Raw genomic sequence first — 16367 nt, forward strand, 5'->3', positions numbered from 1 at the left:
TGTGCTGCAGAGCCCTACACCCCCGGGTATCTGTGCTGCAGAGCCCTACACCCCCCCGGGTGTCTGTGCTGCAGAGCCCTACACCCCCCGGGTATCTGTGCTGCAGAGCCCTACACCCCCCGGGTGTCTGTGCTGCTGAGCCCTACACCCCCCCCCCACAAGTGTCTGTGCTGCAGAGCCCTACATTCCCCCAGATGTCTGTGCTGTAGGGCCCTACACCCCCCCAGGTGTCTGTGCTGCAGAGCCCTACACCCCCCCGTGTCTGTGCTGCAGCGCCCTACACCGCCCCCCGTGTCTGTGCTGATGAGCCCTACACCCCCCCCCCCCCGGTGTCTGTGCTGCAGAGCCCTACACCCCCCTGGTGTCTGTGCTGTGGAGCCCTACACCCCCTGTTGTCTGTGCTGCAGAGCCCTACACCCCCCATTGTCTGTGCTGCAGAGCCCCTACACCCCCCCATTGTCTGTGCTGCAGAGCCTACACCCCCGGGTGTCTGTGCTGCAGAGCCCTACCCCCCCCGGGTGTCTGTGCTGCAGAGCCCTACACCCCCCCCCGTGTGTCTGTGCTGCTGAGCCCTACACCCCCCCCACAAGTGTCTGTGCAGCAGAGCCCTACACCCCCCACAGGTGTCTGTGCTGCAGAGCCCTACACCCCCCCAGGTGTCTGTGCTGCAGAGCCCTACACCCCCCCCCCCCCGGTGTCTGTGCTGCAGAGCCCTGCACCCCCCGGGTGTCTGTGCTGCAGAGCCCTACACCCCCGGGTGTCTGTGCTGCAGAGCCCTACACCCCCCCGGGTGTCTGTGCTGCAGAGCCCTACACCCCCCCAGGTGTCTGTGCTGCAGAGCCCTACACCCCCTAGGTGTCTGTGCTGCAGAGCCCTACACCCCCCAGGTGTCTGTGCTGCAGAGCCCTACACACCCCCCGGTGTCTGTGCTGCAGAGCCCTACACCCCCCCGGTGTCTGTGCTGCAGAGCCCTACACCCCCCCAGGTGTCTGTGCTGCTGAGCCCTACACCCCCCGGGTATCTGTGCTGCAGAGCCCCTACACCCCCCCGGGTGTCTGTGCTGCAGAGCCCTACACCCCCCCAGGTGTCTGTGCTGCAGAGCCCTACACCCCCCCAGGTGTCTGTGCTGCAGAGCCCTGCACCCCCCGGGTGTCTGTGCTGCAGAGCCCTACACCCCCCCGGGTGTCTTTGCTGCAGAGCCCTACACCCCCCCCAGGTGTCTGTGCTGCAGAGCCCTGCACCCCCCGGGTGTCTGTGCTGCAGAGCCCTACACCCCCCTGGGTGTCTTTGCTGCAGAGCCCTGCACCCCCCGGGTGTCTGTGCTGCAGAGCCCTACACCCCCTGGGTGTCTTTGCTGCAGAGCCCTACACCCCCGGGTGTCTTTGCTGCAGAGCCCTACACCCCCCCGGGTGTCTTTGGCTGCAGAGCCCTACACCCCCCCAGGTGTCTGTGCTGCAGAGCCCTGCACCCCCCGGGTGTCTGTGCTGCAGAGCCCTACACCCCCCTGGGTGTCTTTGCTGCAGAGCCCTACACCCCCCGGGTGTCTTTGCTGCAGAGCCCTACACCCCCCCCAGGTGTCTGTGCTGCAGAGCCCTGCACCCCCCGGGTGTCTGTGCTGCAGAGCCCTACACCCCCCTCGGTGTCTGTGCTGCAGTGCCCTACCCCCCCAGGTGTCTGTGCTGCAGTGCCCTACACCCCCCCAGGTGTCTGTGCTGCAGAGTCCTACACCCCCCGTGTCTGTGCTGCAGAGCCCTACACCCCCCCGTGTCTGTGCTGCAGAGCCCTACACCCCCCCCCCGTGTCTGTGCTGCAGAGCCCTACACCCCCCGTGTCTGTGCTGCAGAGCCCTACACCCCCGGTGTCTGTGCTGCAGAGCCCTACACGCCCTCCCCCCGGGTGTCTGTGCTGCAGAGCCCTATACCCCCCCCCCCCCCCGGGGTGTCTATGCTGAAGAGCCCTACACCCCCCTCCCCTGTGTCTGTGCTGCAGAGCCCTACACCCCCCCGTGTCTGTGCTGCAGAGCCCTACACCCCCCCGTGTGTCTGTGCTGCAGAGCCCTATACCCCCCCCCCCCGAGTGTCTGTGCTGCAAAGCCCTACGCCCCCTATCCCGGCTGTTTGTGCTGCAAAGCCCTACGCCCCCTATCCCTGGCTGTCTGTGCTGCAGAGCCCTACATCCCCCGGGTGTCTGTGCTGCAGAGCCCTACATCCCCTCGGGTGTCTGTGCTGCAGAGCCCTACATCCCCCAGGTGTCTGTGCTGCAGAGCCCTACATCCCCCCGGATGTCTGTGCTGCAAAGCTCTACACCCCCCCCACCCCCCTGCAGAGCCTCCAGGGGGGTCCCATGTCACGGCTGCCCATAGCCTCCAGGGGGGTCCCATGTCACGGCTGCCCATAGCCTCCAGGGGGGTCCCATGTCACGGCTGCCCATAGCCTCCAGGGGGGTCCCATGTCACGGCTGCCCATAGCCTCCAGGGGGGTCCCATGTTATGGCTGCCCATAGCCTCCAGGGGGGTCCCATGTCATGGCTGCCCATAGCTTCCAGGGGGGGCCATGCCAGGGCTGTGGGATGACATTCTATGGAGCGGGGCCCTCAGTCTGCAGCCATTGAGGTTCTGCTCCTGTCCTGTCATTGTACTGCTGTGGATTAGGTGGTTAAATTGCCCTGGGAGGTGTTGGGAAGGGAATACCACATCTGATTAATTCACTTTAGAGAACAGGACACCTCCTGTTCTCTGCCTTCTCCTGGGGAGGGGGGGTCACCTCTTCTTCTCTGCCTCCTCCTGGGGGGGGGGGGGGGTCACCTCCTGTTCTCTGCCTTCTCCTGGGGGGGGGTCACCTCCTCTTCTCTACCTCCTCCTGGGGGGGGGGGTCACCTCTTCTTCTCTGCCTCCTCCTGGGGGGGGGGGTCACCTCCTGTTCTCTGCCTCCTCCTAGGGGGGGGGGTCACCTCCTCTTCTCTACCTCCTCCTGGGGTGGGGTCACCTCCTGTTCTCTGCCTCCTCCTGGGGGGATCACCTCCTGTTCTCTGCCTCCTCCTGGGGGGGATCACCTCCTGTTCTCTGCCTCCTCCTGGGGGGGGTCACCTCCTGTTCTCTGCCTCCTCCTGGGGGGGTCACCTTCTGTTCTCTGTCTCCCTCTAGGGGGGGTCACCTCCTGTTCTCTGCCTCCTCCTGGGGGGGGGGGGTTAACTCCTGTTCTGTGCCTCGTCCTGGGGGGTCCTCCTAGTGTATACACAGGTTGGTCCTCCTGGTATATACACAGTATTGGGGGTTCTCTGGTGACTACGTAGTATTGGGGGGTCTGTGGTGTATACACGGTATGGGGGGTTCTCCTCTTCTCTACCTCCTCCTGGGGGGGGGTCACCTCTTCTTCTCTGCCTCCTCCTGGGGGGGGGGTCACCTCTTCTTCTCTGCCTCCTCCCTGGGGGGGGGGGGGTCACCTCCTGTTCTCTGCCTCCTCCTAGGGGGGGGGGTCACCTCCTCTTCTCTACCTCCTCCTGGGGTGGGGTCACCTCCTGTTCTCTGCCTTCTCCTGGGGGGGGGTCACCTCCTCTTCTCTACCTCCTCCTGGGGGGGGGGTCACCTCTTCTTCTCTGCCTCCTCCTGGGGGGGGGGGGGTCACCTCCTGTTCTCTGCCTCCTCCTAGGGAGGGGGGTCACCTCCTCTTCTCTACCTCCTCCTGGGGTGGGGTCACCTCCTGTTCTCTGCCTCCTCCTGGGGGGATCACCTCCTGTTCTCTGCCTCCTCCTGGGGGGGATCACCTCCTGTTCTCTGCCTCCTCCTGGGGGGGGGGGGGGGTCACCTCCTGTTCTCTGCCTCCTCCTGGGGGGTCACCTTCTGTTCTCTGTCTCCCTCTAGGGGGGTCACCTCCTCTTCTCTACCTCCTCCTGGGGTGGGGTCACCTCCTGTTCTCTGCCTTCTCCTGGGGGGGGGTCACCTCCTCTTCTCTACCTCCTCCTGGGGGGGGTCACCTCTTCTTCTCTGCCTCCTCCTGGGGGGGGGTCACCTCCTGTTCTCTGCCTCCTCCTAGGGGGGGTCACCTCCTCTTCTCTACCTCCTCCTGGGGTGGGGTCACCTCCTGTTCTCTGCCTTCTCCTGGGGGGGGGGTCACCTCCTCTTCTCTACCTCCTCCTGGGGGGGGGGGTCACCTCTCTTCTCTGCCTCCTCCTGGGGGGGGGGGTCACCTCCTGTTCTCTGCCTCCTCCTAGGGGGGGGGGTCACCTCCTCTTCTCTACCTCCTCCTGGGGTGGGGTCACCTCCTGTTCTCTGCCTCCTCCTGGGGGGGATCACCTCCTGTTCTCTGCCTCCTCCTGGGGGGGATCACCTCCTGTTCTCTGCCTCCTCCTGGGGGGGGGTCACCTCCTGTTCTCTGCCTCCTCCTGGGGGGGTCACCTTCTGTTCTCTGTCTCCCTCTAGGGGGGGTCACCTCCTGTTCTCTGCCTCCTCCTGGGGGGGGGGGGGGTTAACTCCTGTTCTGTGCCTCGTCCTGGGGGGTCCTCCTAGTGTATACACAGGTTGGTCCTCCTGGTATATACACAGTATTGGGGGTTCTCTGGTGACTACGTAGTATTGGGGGGTCTGTGGTGTATACACGGTATGAGGGTCTGTAGTGTATACACAGTATGGGGGGGTCTGTGGTATATACACAGTATGGGAGGGTCTGTGGTGTATACACAGTATTGAGGGGTCTGTGGGGTATTGGGGGGTCTGTGGTATATACACAGTATGGGGGGGGGTCTGTGGAGTATACACAGTATGGGGGGTTCTCTGGTATATATACACAGTATGGGGGGGGGTCTGTGGTGTATACACAGTATGGGGGGGGGGTCTGTGGTGTATACACAGTATGGGGGGGGGTCTGTGGTGTATACACAGTATGGGGGGGGTTCTCTGGTATATATACACAGTATGGGGGAGTCTGTGGTGTATACACAGTAATGGGGGGTTCTCTGGTATATATACACAGTGTGGGGGGGTCTGTGGTGTATACACAGTGTGGGGGGGGGTCTGTGGTGTATACACAGTATGGGGGGGTCTGTGGTGTATACACAGTATGGGGGGGGTTCTCTGGTATATATACACAGTATGGGGGGAGTCTGTGGTGTATACACAGTATGGGGAGGGGGTCTGTGGTGTATACACAGTATGGGAGGGTCTGTGGTGTATAGACAGTATAGAGGGGTCTGTGGGGTATTGGGGGGTCTGTGGTATATCCACAGTATGGGGGGGGTCTGTGGAGTATACACAGTATGGGGGGGTTCTCTGGTATATATACACAGTATGGGGGGGGGTCTGTGGTGTATACACAGTATGGGGGGGGGGGTCTGTGGTGTATACACAGTATGGGGGTGGGGTCTGTGGTGTATACACAGTATGGGGGGGGGGGGGGTCTGTGGTGTATACACAGTATGGGGAGTTCTCTGGTATATACACAGTATGGGGGGGTCTGTGGTGTATACACAGTATGGGGGGGGGGTCTGTGGTGTATACACAGTATGGGGGGGGTCTCTGGTATATACACACAGTATGGGGGGGTCTGTGGTGTATACACAGTATGGGGGATTCTCTGGTATATATACACAGTATGGGGGGGTCTGTGGTGTATACACAGTATGGGGGGGGGGTCTGTGGTGTATACACAGTATGGGGGGTTCTCTGGTATATATACACAGTATGGGGGTGTCTGTGGTGTATACACAGTATGGGGTGGTCTGGTATATATACACAGTATGGGGGGTCTGTGGTGTATACACAGTATGGGGGGGTCTGTGGTGTATACACAGTATGGGGGGGGGTTCTCTGGTATATATACACAGTATGGGGGGGGGGTCTGTGGTGTATACACAGTATGGGGGATTCTCTGGTATATATACACAGTATGGGGGGGGTCTGTGGTGTATACACAGTATGGGGTGGTCTGGTATATATACACAGTATGGGGGGGGGGTCTGTGGTGTATACACAGTATGGGGGGGTCTGTGGTGTATACACAGTATGGGGGTTCTCTGGTATATATACACAGTATGGGGGGGTCTGTGGTGTATACACAGTATGGGGGGGTCTGGTATATATACACAGTATGGGGGGGTCTGTGGTGTATACACAGTATGGGGTGGTCTGGTATATATACACAGTATGGGGGGGGTATGTGGTGTATACACAGTATGGGGGGGGTTCTCTGGTATATATACACAGTATGGGGGGGTCTGTGGTGTATACACAGTATGGGGGGTTCTCTGGTATATATACACAGTATGGGGGGGTCTGTGGTGTATACACAGTATGGGGGGTCTGGTATATATACACAGTATGGGGGGTTCTCTGGTATATATACACAGTATGGGGGGGTCTGTGGTGTATACACAGTATGGGGTGGTCTGGTATATATACACAGTATGGGGGGGTCTGTGGTGTATACACAGTATGGGGGGGTCTGGTATATATACACAGTATGGGGGTTCTTTTGTGACTACGGGTGGTCCCCGGGTTACAAACAAGACAGGGAATGTGTAGGTTTGTTGTGTTAAGTAGAATCTGTTTGTAATTTTCAACTGGTACATTTTTAAAGTGTCGCTCCAGTCAAAAAATCTATTTTTAAGCTTTTTGGAAAACATAGGGAAGGGTTATCACCCCTGTAACATTTTATTTGCTGTCTGTGCCCCTCTTCAGAAGATTTCACCTCACTTTCTGCCCCAATAACAATTGGATTTAGAAAATTTGTTTTTTTTTGTGAAACAAGGATTGGGATAAAGCCTCAGTGGAGAGGAGACACGTTTTTCCCATATCAACTCTTAGCCCTTGTACACACGGTCGGAGATTCCGATGGCATGTGTCCTATCGGACCGTTTTGTCGGATAATCCGACTGTGTGTGGTCTGCATCGGACTGTTTCCATCGGAGTATCCGACGGACCAAGTTTTCCAACTTGTCCGTAAAATTTTCCGACAAAATGCTCCGATCGGACATACTCCGATCATGTGCAGAGAATTCCGATCGGACAAAGTGCCACGCATGCTCAGATCAAATTCCTACATCAAAGCTATTGGCTACTAGCCTGAACGTAGTCCCGTCGTAACGCAATAACGTCATCACGTTATGTACAATCGGATTTTCCGACAACTTTGTCCGACCGTGTGTATGCAACAGTTTCGGACAAAATCCAACGGATTTGGTTGTCAGAATGTCCGACCGTGTGTACAAGGGCTTACAGGAGAGAATTTCCCTTCCTAGGGGGAGATTTCATCTCACTTCCTGTTGTCTCCTTCCGTTTGTAAGTAGGGGACCACCTGTATACAGTATGGGGGGGTCTGTGGTGTATACACAGTATTGGGGGGTCTCTTTTGTATATATAGTATTGGGGGGTCTGTGGTGTGTATATATAGTATTGGGGGGTCTGTGGTGTATACACGGTATTGGGGAGTCTGTGTTGTATACACGGTGTGGGGGGTCTGTTGTGTATACACGGTGTAGAGGGGTCTGTGGTGTATATACGGTATGGGGGGTCTGTGGTGTATACACGGTATTGAGGGGGTCTGTGGTGTATACACGGTATTGGGGGGTCTGTGGTGTATACACGGTATAGGGGGGTCTGTGGTGTATATACGGTATGGGGGGGTCTGTGGTGTATAAACAGTATTGGGGGGGTCTGTGGTGTATACACGGTATTGGGGGGTCTGTGGTGTATACACGGTATGAGGGGGTCTGTGGTGTATACACGGTATAGGGGGGTCTGTGGTGTATATACGATATGGGTGGGTCTGTGGTGTATAAACAGTATTGGGGGTCTGTGGTGTATACACGGTATGGGGGGGTCTGTTGTGGTATATATACGGTATGGGTGGGTCTGTGGTGTATAAACAGTATTGGGGGGTCTGTGGTGTATACACGGTATGAGGGGGTCTGTGGTGTATACACGGTATGAGGGGGTCTGTGGTGTATACACAGTATAGGGGGGTCTGTGGTGTATATACGGTATGGGTGGGTCTGTGGTGTATAAACAGTATTGGGGGGTCTGCGGTGTATACACGGTATGGGGGGTCTGTGGTGTATACACGGTATTGGGGGGTCTGTGGTGTATACGCGGTATTGGGGGGTCTGTGGTGTATACACGGTATTGGGGGGTCTGTGGTGTATACGCGGTATTGGGGGGTCTGTGGTGTATACGCGGTATGAGGGGGTCTGTGGTGTATACACGGTATGAGGGGGTCTGTGGTGTATACACGGTATAGGGGGGCCTGTGGTGTATATACGGTATGGGGGGGTCTGTGGTGTATAAACAGTATTGGGGAGTCTGTGGTGTATACACGGTATGGGGGGGTCTGTGGTGTATACACGGTATAGGGGGTCTGTGGTGTATACACGGTATAGGGGGTCTGTGGTGTATACACGGTATGGGGGGTCTGTGGTGTATACACGGTATTGGGGGGTCTGTGGTGTATAAACAGTATTGGGGGGTCTGTGGTGTATACACGGTATGGGGGGGGTCTGTGGTGTATACACGGTATGGGGGGGTCTGTGGTGTATACACGGTATGGGGGGGGTCTGTGGTGTATACACGGTATGGGGGGGTCTGTGGTGTATACACGGTATGGGGGGGTCTGTGGTGTATACACGGTATGGGGGGGGTCTGTGGTGTATACACGGTATGGGGGGGTTTGTGGTATATACACGGTATGGGGGGGGTCTGTGGTGTATACACGGTATGGGGGGGGTCTGTGGTGTGTATATATACGGTATGGGGGGTCTGTGGTGTGTATATATACGGTATGGGGGGGGTCTGTGGTGTGTATATATACGGTATGGGGGGTCTGTGGTGTATATACACGGTATTGGGGGGTCTGTGGTGTATACACTGAATAGTGGGGTCTCTGACTATACGGTATGGTGGGGTGTCTGTGGTGTATACACGGTATTGGGATGTCTCTGACTACACAGTATTGGGGGGGGGGGTCTGTGGTGTATATATACGGTATGGGGGGGTGTCTGTGGTGTATACACGGTATTGGGATGTCTCTGACTACACAGTATTGGGGGGGGGTTCTGTACACTGGGGGGTCCCAGTATATCATATTTGAGCTTGTGAGGTAATACATGCACGCGCACACATCCCTCAGCCCTGGACTGTGAGGCAGGGACGCGCACGCACGTTCCTCTGCACAGCCGCGGGCGCACACTGGGGAAGGAAGGAGGCGGGGAGGGGCCGGGCCGGTATCCAGGAGACGGTGACGTGTGGTTGTGACGCAGTCGTTAGGCGGTCGGTATATAAGTGTGAGGGGGGAGCGCGGATCGTCCAGTCCAGTCGCCGGAGGTGCAGTGCGGTCCCGGTACACGAGGAGGCGGAAAATACAGCAACATGGGATACGGGGTGAGACACCGGGTGATAGGGCGGATAATAATAACGGGGGGGGGGGGGGGGGTGATTATTATTCAGGTGAGGCGGACCTCTGGGGGGAGGGGGTGTTGCAGCAGATTATACAGACTGTATGGTTTATGATGGCGGAGAAAGGGGGGGGGGGTTTCTAGGAGAATATATGGAGGTCGGTTGGAGGAGACCATAGTGCAGGGGGGGGGGGGGGTATGGAGGAGACAATATGGGGGGGGGGGTGGAGGAGATTATATGGGGGTTCTAGGAGAATATGGGGGGGTGATAGAATATGGGGGGGTGGAGATTATATGGGGATGGGGGGGGGTTCTAGGAGAATATGGGGGGGTGGAGGAGACTATATGGGGATGGGGGGGGTTCTAGGAGAATATATGGGGGGGTGGAGGAGACTATATGGGGATGGGGGGGGTTCTAGGAGAATATATGGGGGGGGTGGAGGAGACTATATGGGGATGGGGGGGTTCTAGGAGAATATATGGGGGGGGTGGAGGAGACTATATGGGGATGGGGGGGGTTCTAGGAGAATATATGGGGGGGGTGGAGGAGACTATATGGGGATGGGGGGGGGTTCTAGGAGAATATATGGGGGGGGTGGAGGAGACTATATGGGGATGGGGGGGGGTTCTAGGAGAATATATGGGGGGGGTGGAGGAGACTATATGGGGATGGGGGGGGTTCTAGGAGAATATATGGGGGGGGTGGAGGAGACTATATGGGGATGGGGGGGGTTCTAGGAGAATATATGGGGGGGGTGGAGGAGACTATATGGGGATGGGGGGGGTTCTAGGAGAATATATGGGGGGGTGGAGGAGACTATATGGGGATGGGGGGGGTTCTAGGAGAATATATGGGAGGGGGAGGAGGAGACTATATGGGGGGTAGGTGATATGGGGGTGGTATTATGATGGTGCCCTGTAGTGTCTGGGTAGCTGTTGATGTCGGGATGTGGTCCTGGGTGGGGGTGGGGGGGGGTGTATTTGCATTGGTCAGTGACAAGTGGATCTTGGCTTAGAGGTGGTTTGAGCGTCGGTGTTGGACTGTTATGGATCAGGTGTGGTCTTGGTGGAGGTGGTTGTATAATATTGCAGGGTTTTTGTGGAGGTGGTCATGGGGGTAGTGCAGGGGGTCTTGTGGACCAGGCTTGGCTTTGGTGGAGGTGGTTGTAGTACAGGGGGTCTTGTGGACCAGGCTTGGCTTTGGTGGAGGTGGTTGTAGTACAGGGGGTCTTGTGGACCAGGCTTGGCTTTGGTGGAGGTGGTTGTAGTACAGGGGGTCTTGTGGACCAGGCTTGGCTTTGGTGGAGGTGGTTGTAGTGCAGTACAGGGGGTCCTGTGGATTAGGTTTAGTGTTGGTGGAGTTGGCCATACTGTAGTACACCGGGTATCGTGCATGGTATTGGTGGAGGTGGTCATATTGTGGACCAAGTTTAGTCTTGGTGGAAGTGTTTGTGGGGTGGTATGTCCTTGGTGAAGGTGGTCATGAGGTAATTCAGGGGGGTAATATGGACCAGCTTTGGTGGTTGTGGTGTATTGTGGACTATGTTTTTGGTCTTGGTGATCATGGGGTAATATTGGCAGATGGTCTGTTCAGGGTTGTACTGGGGGTGTTTAAAGATGGAGGATCTGTTGAGTTTGGTTTAATGGGGGGCATTGTTTGGGGGGGGTCAGTGAGCCGGGTACAGTGCAGTCCCCTTCATGGGGGTTTCCTTGTATTGCAATGACTGGGGAGGTTTTGGTGGGGAAGGAGGACCTGTAATGCAGCATGGAGGGGCTGATGGATTTTGGGGTGCTCAGTATTAGAGGGTGGGGGCTCTTGGTAATGCCATGTTGGGAGGGGGGGGGGGTGTGTTTGGACTCCTGGCCCTAGGTAGTGCAGTTTTGGGAAGGGAGTGGATGAAGGTTCTCGTGGGTCCAGTTTCGGTGGTAGTTGGACGGTTGTGGTAATGAAATGTGTAGAGAACATCAATGTCTCCTCTCTGCCTTGTTGTTGGGACGATTCCTCATGGACGTCTCTACAGGATTGGGGTTCAGGGAAGGTGGGGGGGGGGGGGGGGGTCATGATGTTTTGTAGATATGATGAAAGTTTGTCCACCCTAGTGGGTTGGCTTCAGTGTGGATACAGTTTTGAGGTCGGGGGGGTTGTTGATAAAATATAGGGGTGTATCCGGAGAATGGATTTGGTGTGATAGGAAATAGACAAGTTATCTGGATATGGGGGGGGGGGGTGTATATGGTATTGGGGTGTATCTAGGAATGGATAAGGTATTTGGGGTGTATACAGGATGGATCTGAAGATATGTGGGGGGGGGTGATGGATATGATATATTGGGGTGTATGTAGGATGACTATGATGTGTATGGGGTTGGAGGGATGGCTATATTGAAGGGTTTTGGGGGGGTGAGGGGGGGGTATGATATTGGGGTGTATGGAGGATGGCTGTGATGGGGTTGGAGGGATGGCTATGTTGAGGTTTAGGTGGGGGGGACAGATATGATATTGGGGTGTATGGGTGGGGAATGGTGGTCTTGGGTGGCATGGAGGTTGGATAAGATATTGGGGTGATTGGACATATTAAGGTGGGGTTTGGATATGACCTTGAAGTGTGGTTTGGGGGGGTAGGTTTGATGTTGGGTGAAGCCTTTAGGGGTTTGGATATGATGAAGTGTATTTTGGGGGGGGGGGGGGGTATGGCTGTGGTGAGGGTTGATGTTGGGTGGATGGGGCATGGAGCTGTGCCGGGCCGGTAGCTCTGTGATAGGTGAAGCCTTTAGGGGTTTGGATGTGATGGAGTGTATTTTGGGGGGGCTATGATGGGGGTTGATGTTGGGTGGATGGGGCATGGAGCTGTGCCGGGCCGGTAGCTCTGTGATGGGTGAAGTCTTTAGGGGGTTTGGATGTGATGAAGTGTATTTTGGGGGGGGGGGGGGTATGGCTGTGGTGAGGGTTGATGTTGGGTGGATGGGGCATGGAGATGTGCCGGGCCGGTAGCTCTGTGATGGGTGAAGCCTTTAGGGGTTTGGATGTGATGGAGTGTATTTTGGGGGGGCTATGATGGGGGTTGATGTTGGGTGGATGGGGCATGGAGCTGTGCCGGGCCGGTAGCTCTGTGATGGGTGAAGTCTTTAGGGGGTTTGGATGTGATGGAGTGTATTTGGGGGGGTATGATGGGGGTTGATGTTGGGTGGATGGGGCATGGAGATGTGCCGGGCCGGTAGCTCTGTGATGGGTGAAGTCTTTAGGGGGTTTGGATGTTATGAAGTGTATTTTGGGGGGGGGGGGTATGGCTGTGGTGAGGGTTGATGTTGGGTGGATGGGGCATGGAGATGTGCCGGGCCGGTAGCTCTGTGATGGGTGAAGTCTTTAGGGGTTTGGATGTGATGGAGTGTATTTTGGGGGGGGGGGGGGGGGGTATGATGGTTGATGTTGGGTGGATGGGGCATGGAGCTGTGCCGGGCCGGTAGCTCTGTGATAGGTGAAGTCTTTAGGGGTTTGGATGTGATGGAGTGTATTTTGGGGGGGGGGGGGTATGGCTGTGGTGAGGGTTGATGTTGGGTGGATGGGGCATGGCGCTGTGCCGGGCCGGTAGCTCTGTGATAGGTGAAGTCTTTAGGGGTTTGGATGTGATGGAGTGTATTTTGGGGGGGTATGGTGAGGGTTGATGTTGGGTGGATGGGGCATGGAGCTGTGCCGGGCCGGTAGCTCTGTGATAGGTGAAGTCTTTAGGGGTTTGGATGTGATGGAGTGTATTTGGGGGGGGGGGGGGGGTATGGTGAGGGTTGATGTTGGGTGGATGGGGCATGGCGCTGTGCCGGGCCGGTAGCTCTGTGATAGGTGAAGTCTTTAGGGGTTTGGATGTGATGGAGTGTATTTGGGGGGGGGGGGGGGGTATGGTGAGGGTTGATGTTGGGTGGATGGGGCATGGAGATGTGCCGGGCCGGTAGCTCTGTGATAGGTGAAGTCTTTAGGGGGTTTGGATGTGATGGAGTGTATTTGGGGGGGGGGGGGGGGGTATGGTGAGGGTTGATGTTGGGTGGATGGGGCATGGAGATGTGCCGGGCCGGTAGCTCTGTGATAGGTGAAGTCTTTAGGGGGTTTGGATGTGATGGAGTGTATTTGGGGGGGGGGTATGGTGAGGGTTGATGTTGGGTGGATGGGGCATGGAGATGTGCCGGGCCGGTAGCTCTGTGATGGGTGAAGTCTTTAAGGGGTTTGGATGTGATGGAGTGTATTTTGGGGGGGTATGGTGAGGGTTGATGTTGGGTGGATGGGGCATGGAGATGTGCCGGGCCGGTAGCTCTGTGATAGGTGAAGTCTTTAGGGTGTTTGTATGTGATGAAGTGTATTTTGGGGGGGTATGATGAGGGTTGATGTTGGGTGGATGGGGCATGGAGATGTGCCGGGCCGGTAGCTCTGTGATAGGTGAAGTCTTTAGGGGTTTGGATGTGATGGAGTGTATTTTGGGGGGGTATGGTGAGGGTTGATGTTGGGTGGATGGGGCATGGAGATGTGCCGGGCCGGTAGCTCTGTGATAGGTGAAGTCTTTAGGGGTTTGTATGTGATGAAGTGTATTTTGGGGGGGTATGATGAGGGTTGATGTTGGGTGGATGGGGCATGGAGATGTGCCGGGCCGGTAGCTCTGTGATAGGTGAATCCTTCTCTCCGGTGACGGTCTTGGCTCTCCTCCATTTTGCTGCATTGACTTAGCACTGGTGTCTGTTCTCTGGCATCCTGCGATTAATCTTCCTCCTCCGTGTGCCTGCTGCATTATGGGTAACTGTTGGACAGGCTCCATCACTGCAGTAGAGCTTCCCGGCAGGGATGGGTTAAGTGTCAGCTTTGCCGGCAGCGGCGGACCTGCAATGCAGGGGGGGGGGACAATGCAGCGCGCTGGCGGCAGCGGCGGCTCTGGCAGAGTCTGAGGAAGGGTGCGTGGCAGGCTGCTTCCTCATACACAGGGTGGTACTGCCAGCTGTCTTTTTGGTGCCAGGGGTCTGTCGCTTGTGCCCTCTACGCCGCCCTTTCACTTGCAAATTGGTGCCTGCCGCCCGGCTCCTTGTTGCCAGCTGTCTGCTGCAAGAGCCCCTTCCAGAAATTCTTGTGTGTCCTCCATCTCCATTCATAGATCTGCTGGCCTCTCTTGTGCCACTGAATACGGGTCTTGTTCCCCCCCCCCCCCGGCTGCAGTGCCGGTCGTTGGGGAGGGGTGGGGGCTAGCCATGCGGTTGGCATCTCTGCGGGCGCTGTGCCAGGTTCCTGTGGAGCTGACCTGTTTCGGGAGGGGGGGGGGGGGGAGAAAAGCTGAGTCTTCTCACGGGATGTTCCTTGGGTTGTGGACAGATTATCTGGGTAATGTGAGCCGGGGACGGACATGCCAGGTGATTGTTATTTGTACAGCTGACATATCCGGTTGTTACCAGCCTTTGTGTGCCCCGTGGCATCTATTCTGCATGCCATAGTTGCCATCGGTATTGCATGGAAGAGCTCACATGATGAGGGTTCATAGTCTTCCACCTCGGGGGCCCGTTTAACCCTTTGGTGTGTACGGATGGGGGAGGTGGTGGGGCTAGTAAGACAGGAGAATCCTGTTCCTGAACGGGTTAATGAGGCCGCCATGTACTCTTCCTCTAGTAGAGGAGCTCTATATTTAGCCCTCGAAGGCTTCACACTTCTGCAAAAATATTATTGGCGAGTGCCGAGAGCCATCTTAGACGGGATCCTGCGGGAACGCCGTCTTTCCAGGCTGAGCTCTGACCTTGTAGTTGCACATAAAGGTCACTCATGGCTGCCGGAGACGGAGCTGCGTAGGGTCTCGGGAAGATGGTGGGAATGCCGTCATATTCATACAGTTGCCCACCTGAATTATTCCACCTGGCTGCAGTCTGCAGTGACACCACCCTGGATAATGCAGAGAACAGAAGTGGGACACCAGCCCCAATCAGCCAATCAGAATGTGGTTGTGCCGGGCAGGTGGGTGGCCCACTTTTCACGCTCGCTTTCTTCCTGCCAGAAACGGGACCGGTTTATATGGTGACCATCATTCTGGGCCCCTTGTCGTGTATTATCTGAATTCCCAACAATGGGAGCAGAGGAGTCTGGACTCGATCATTTTCATCTGAATTTGTATCAGTGCTGCAAATATCCCTCCTACTGGGGCTCACCTGTCACCACAAGAGCTTCTACTTCATCAGGCCGTTTATTTTTTGGTGCATTTGCATTTTGCTGCCCATGCAGGTCCACTCTCTGGTGTCTCTTCTTCTTCGGCCTGTCATTACCTTCATAATGTTTGTGCCATCTCCAGGGCTTCTTATTGTTGCCTCCACCGTCTAAGACCCAACTACTCTTGTGCCACCTCTACTAAGCCCTGGCAGCAGCTTCTTAATGTTTGTGGCATCTCCATTACATCTCGTTGGGGCCTCCACCATCAACTAAGACCCAGCTGTAGTATTTATATTTGTGACCTCTCCGTACTTCTCATTTGTTTCCACCTCCTAAGGTCCAGCAGTAGCTTCATAATGTTTGTGCCATCTCCATTACTTCTCATTGGTATCTCCATCTACTAAGGCCCATTCATAGCTTTTTGTTTGTGCCTTCGCCACTGCTTCTCCTTGGTGTCTCCACCGCCACAAAGTCCCAACAATGTCTTCATATTGGTTGTGCCATCTCCATACTTCTCATTTTTGGCTCCACCTGTATGAAGGCCCATCCATAGCTTCTTGCTTGTGCCATTGCTTGGTATCTGCCGCTACTAAGGCCCAGCAGTACCTTTTTGTGCCATCGCCTTACTTCTCATTTGGGTCTCCACCAAGGCCAAGCCAAAGGCTTGTTTGTGCCATTGGCACTACTTCTCATTGGAGTCTTCATTTCTTCTGAAGCCCGGCAGTAGGTTCATATTTGTGCCAGCTCTACTTCTCCACCTATGTGTTTCTATTTCGCCAAGCTGGGTGATTGGGGGGGGGGGGCAGGGCCCAGGCCCAGAGGTAGGGATT

At 56.3% G+C, this 16367-nt stretch overlaps 1 protein-coding gene across 1 annotated transcript in view; it reads left to right on the forward strand.

The window, feature by feature from the left end:
• Positions 1-9203: 9203 nt before the first annotated feature.
• ATP1A1 (ATPase Na+/K+ transporting subunit alpha 1) overlaps positions 9204-16367 on the forward strand; it is a 29431-nt gene continuing 22267 nt past the window's right edge. The window contains 1 exon segment of the mRNA XM_077479480.1: positions 9204-9364. Within this exon segment, the coding sequence (XP_077335606.1) occupies positions 9353-9364 (12 nt within the window). The 5' untranslated portion in view covers positions 9204-9352.

This window comes from Lithobates pipiens, unplaced genomic scaffold (genome assembly GCF_037356315.1).
Source record: "Lithobates pipiens isolate NorthernLeopardFrog02 unplaced genomic scaffold, aLitPip1_a1.2 Scaffold_16, whole genome shotgun sequence".
Taxonomy (NCBI): domain Eukaryota; kingdom Metazoa; phylum Chordata; class Amphibia; order Anura; family Ranidae; genus Lithobates; species Lithobates pipiens.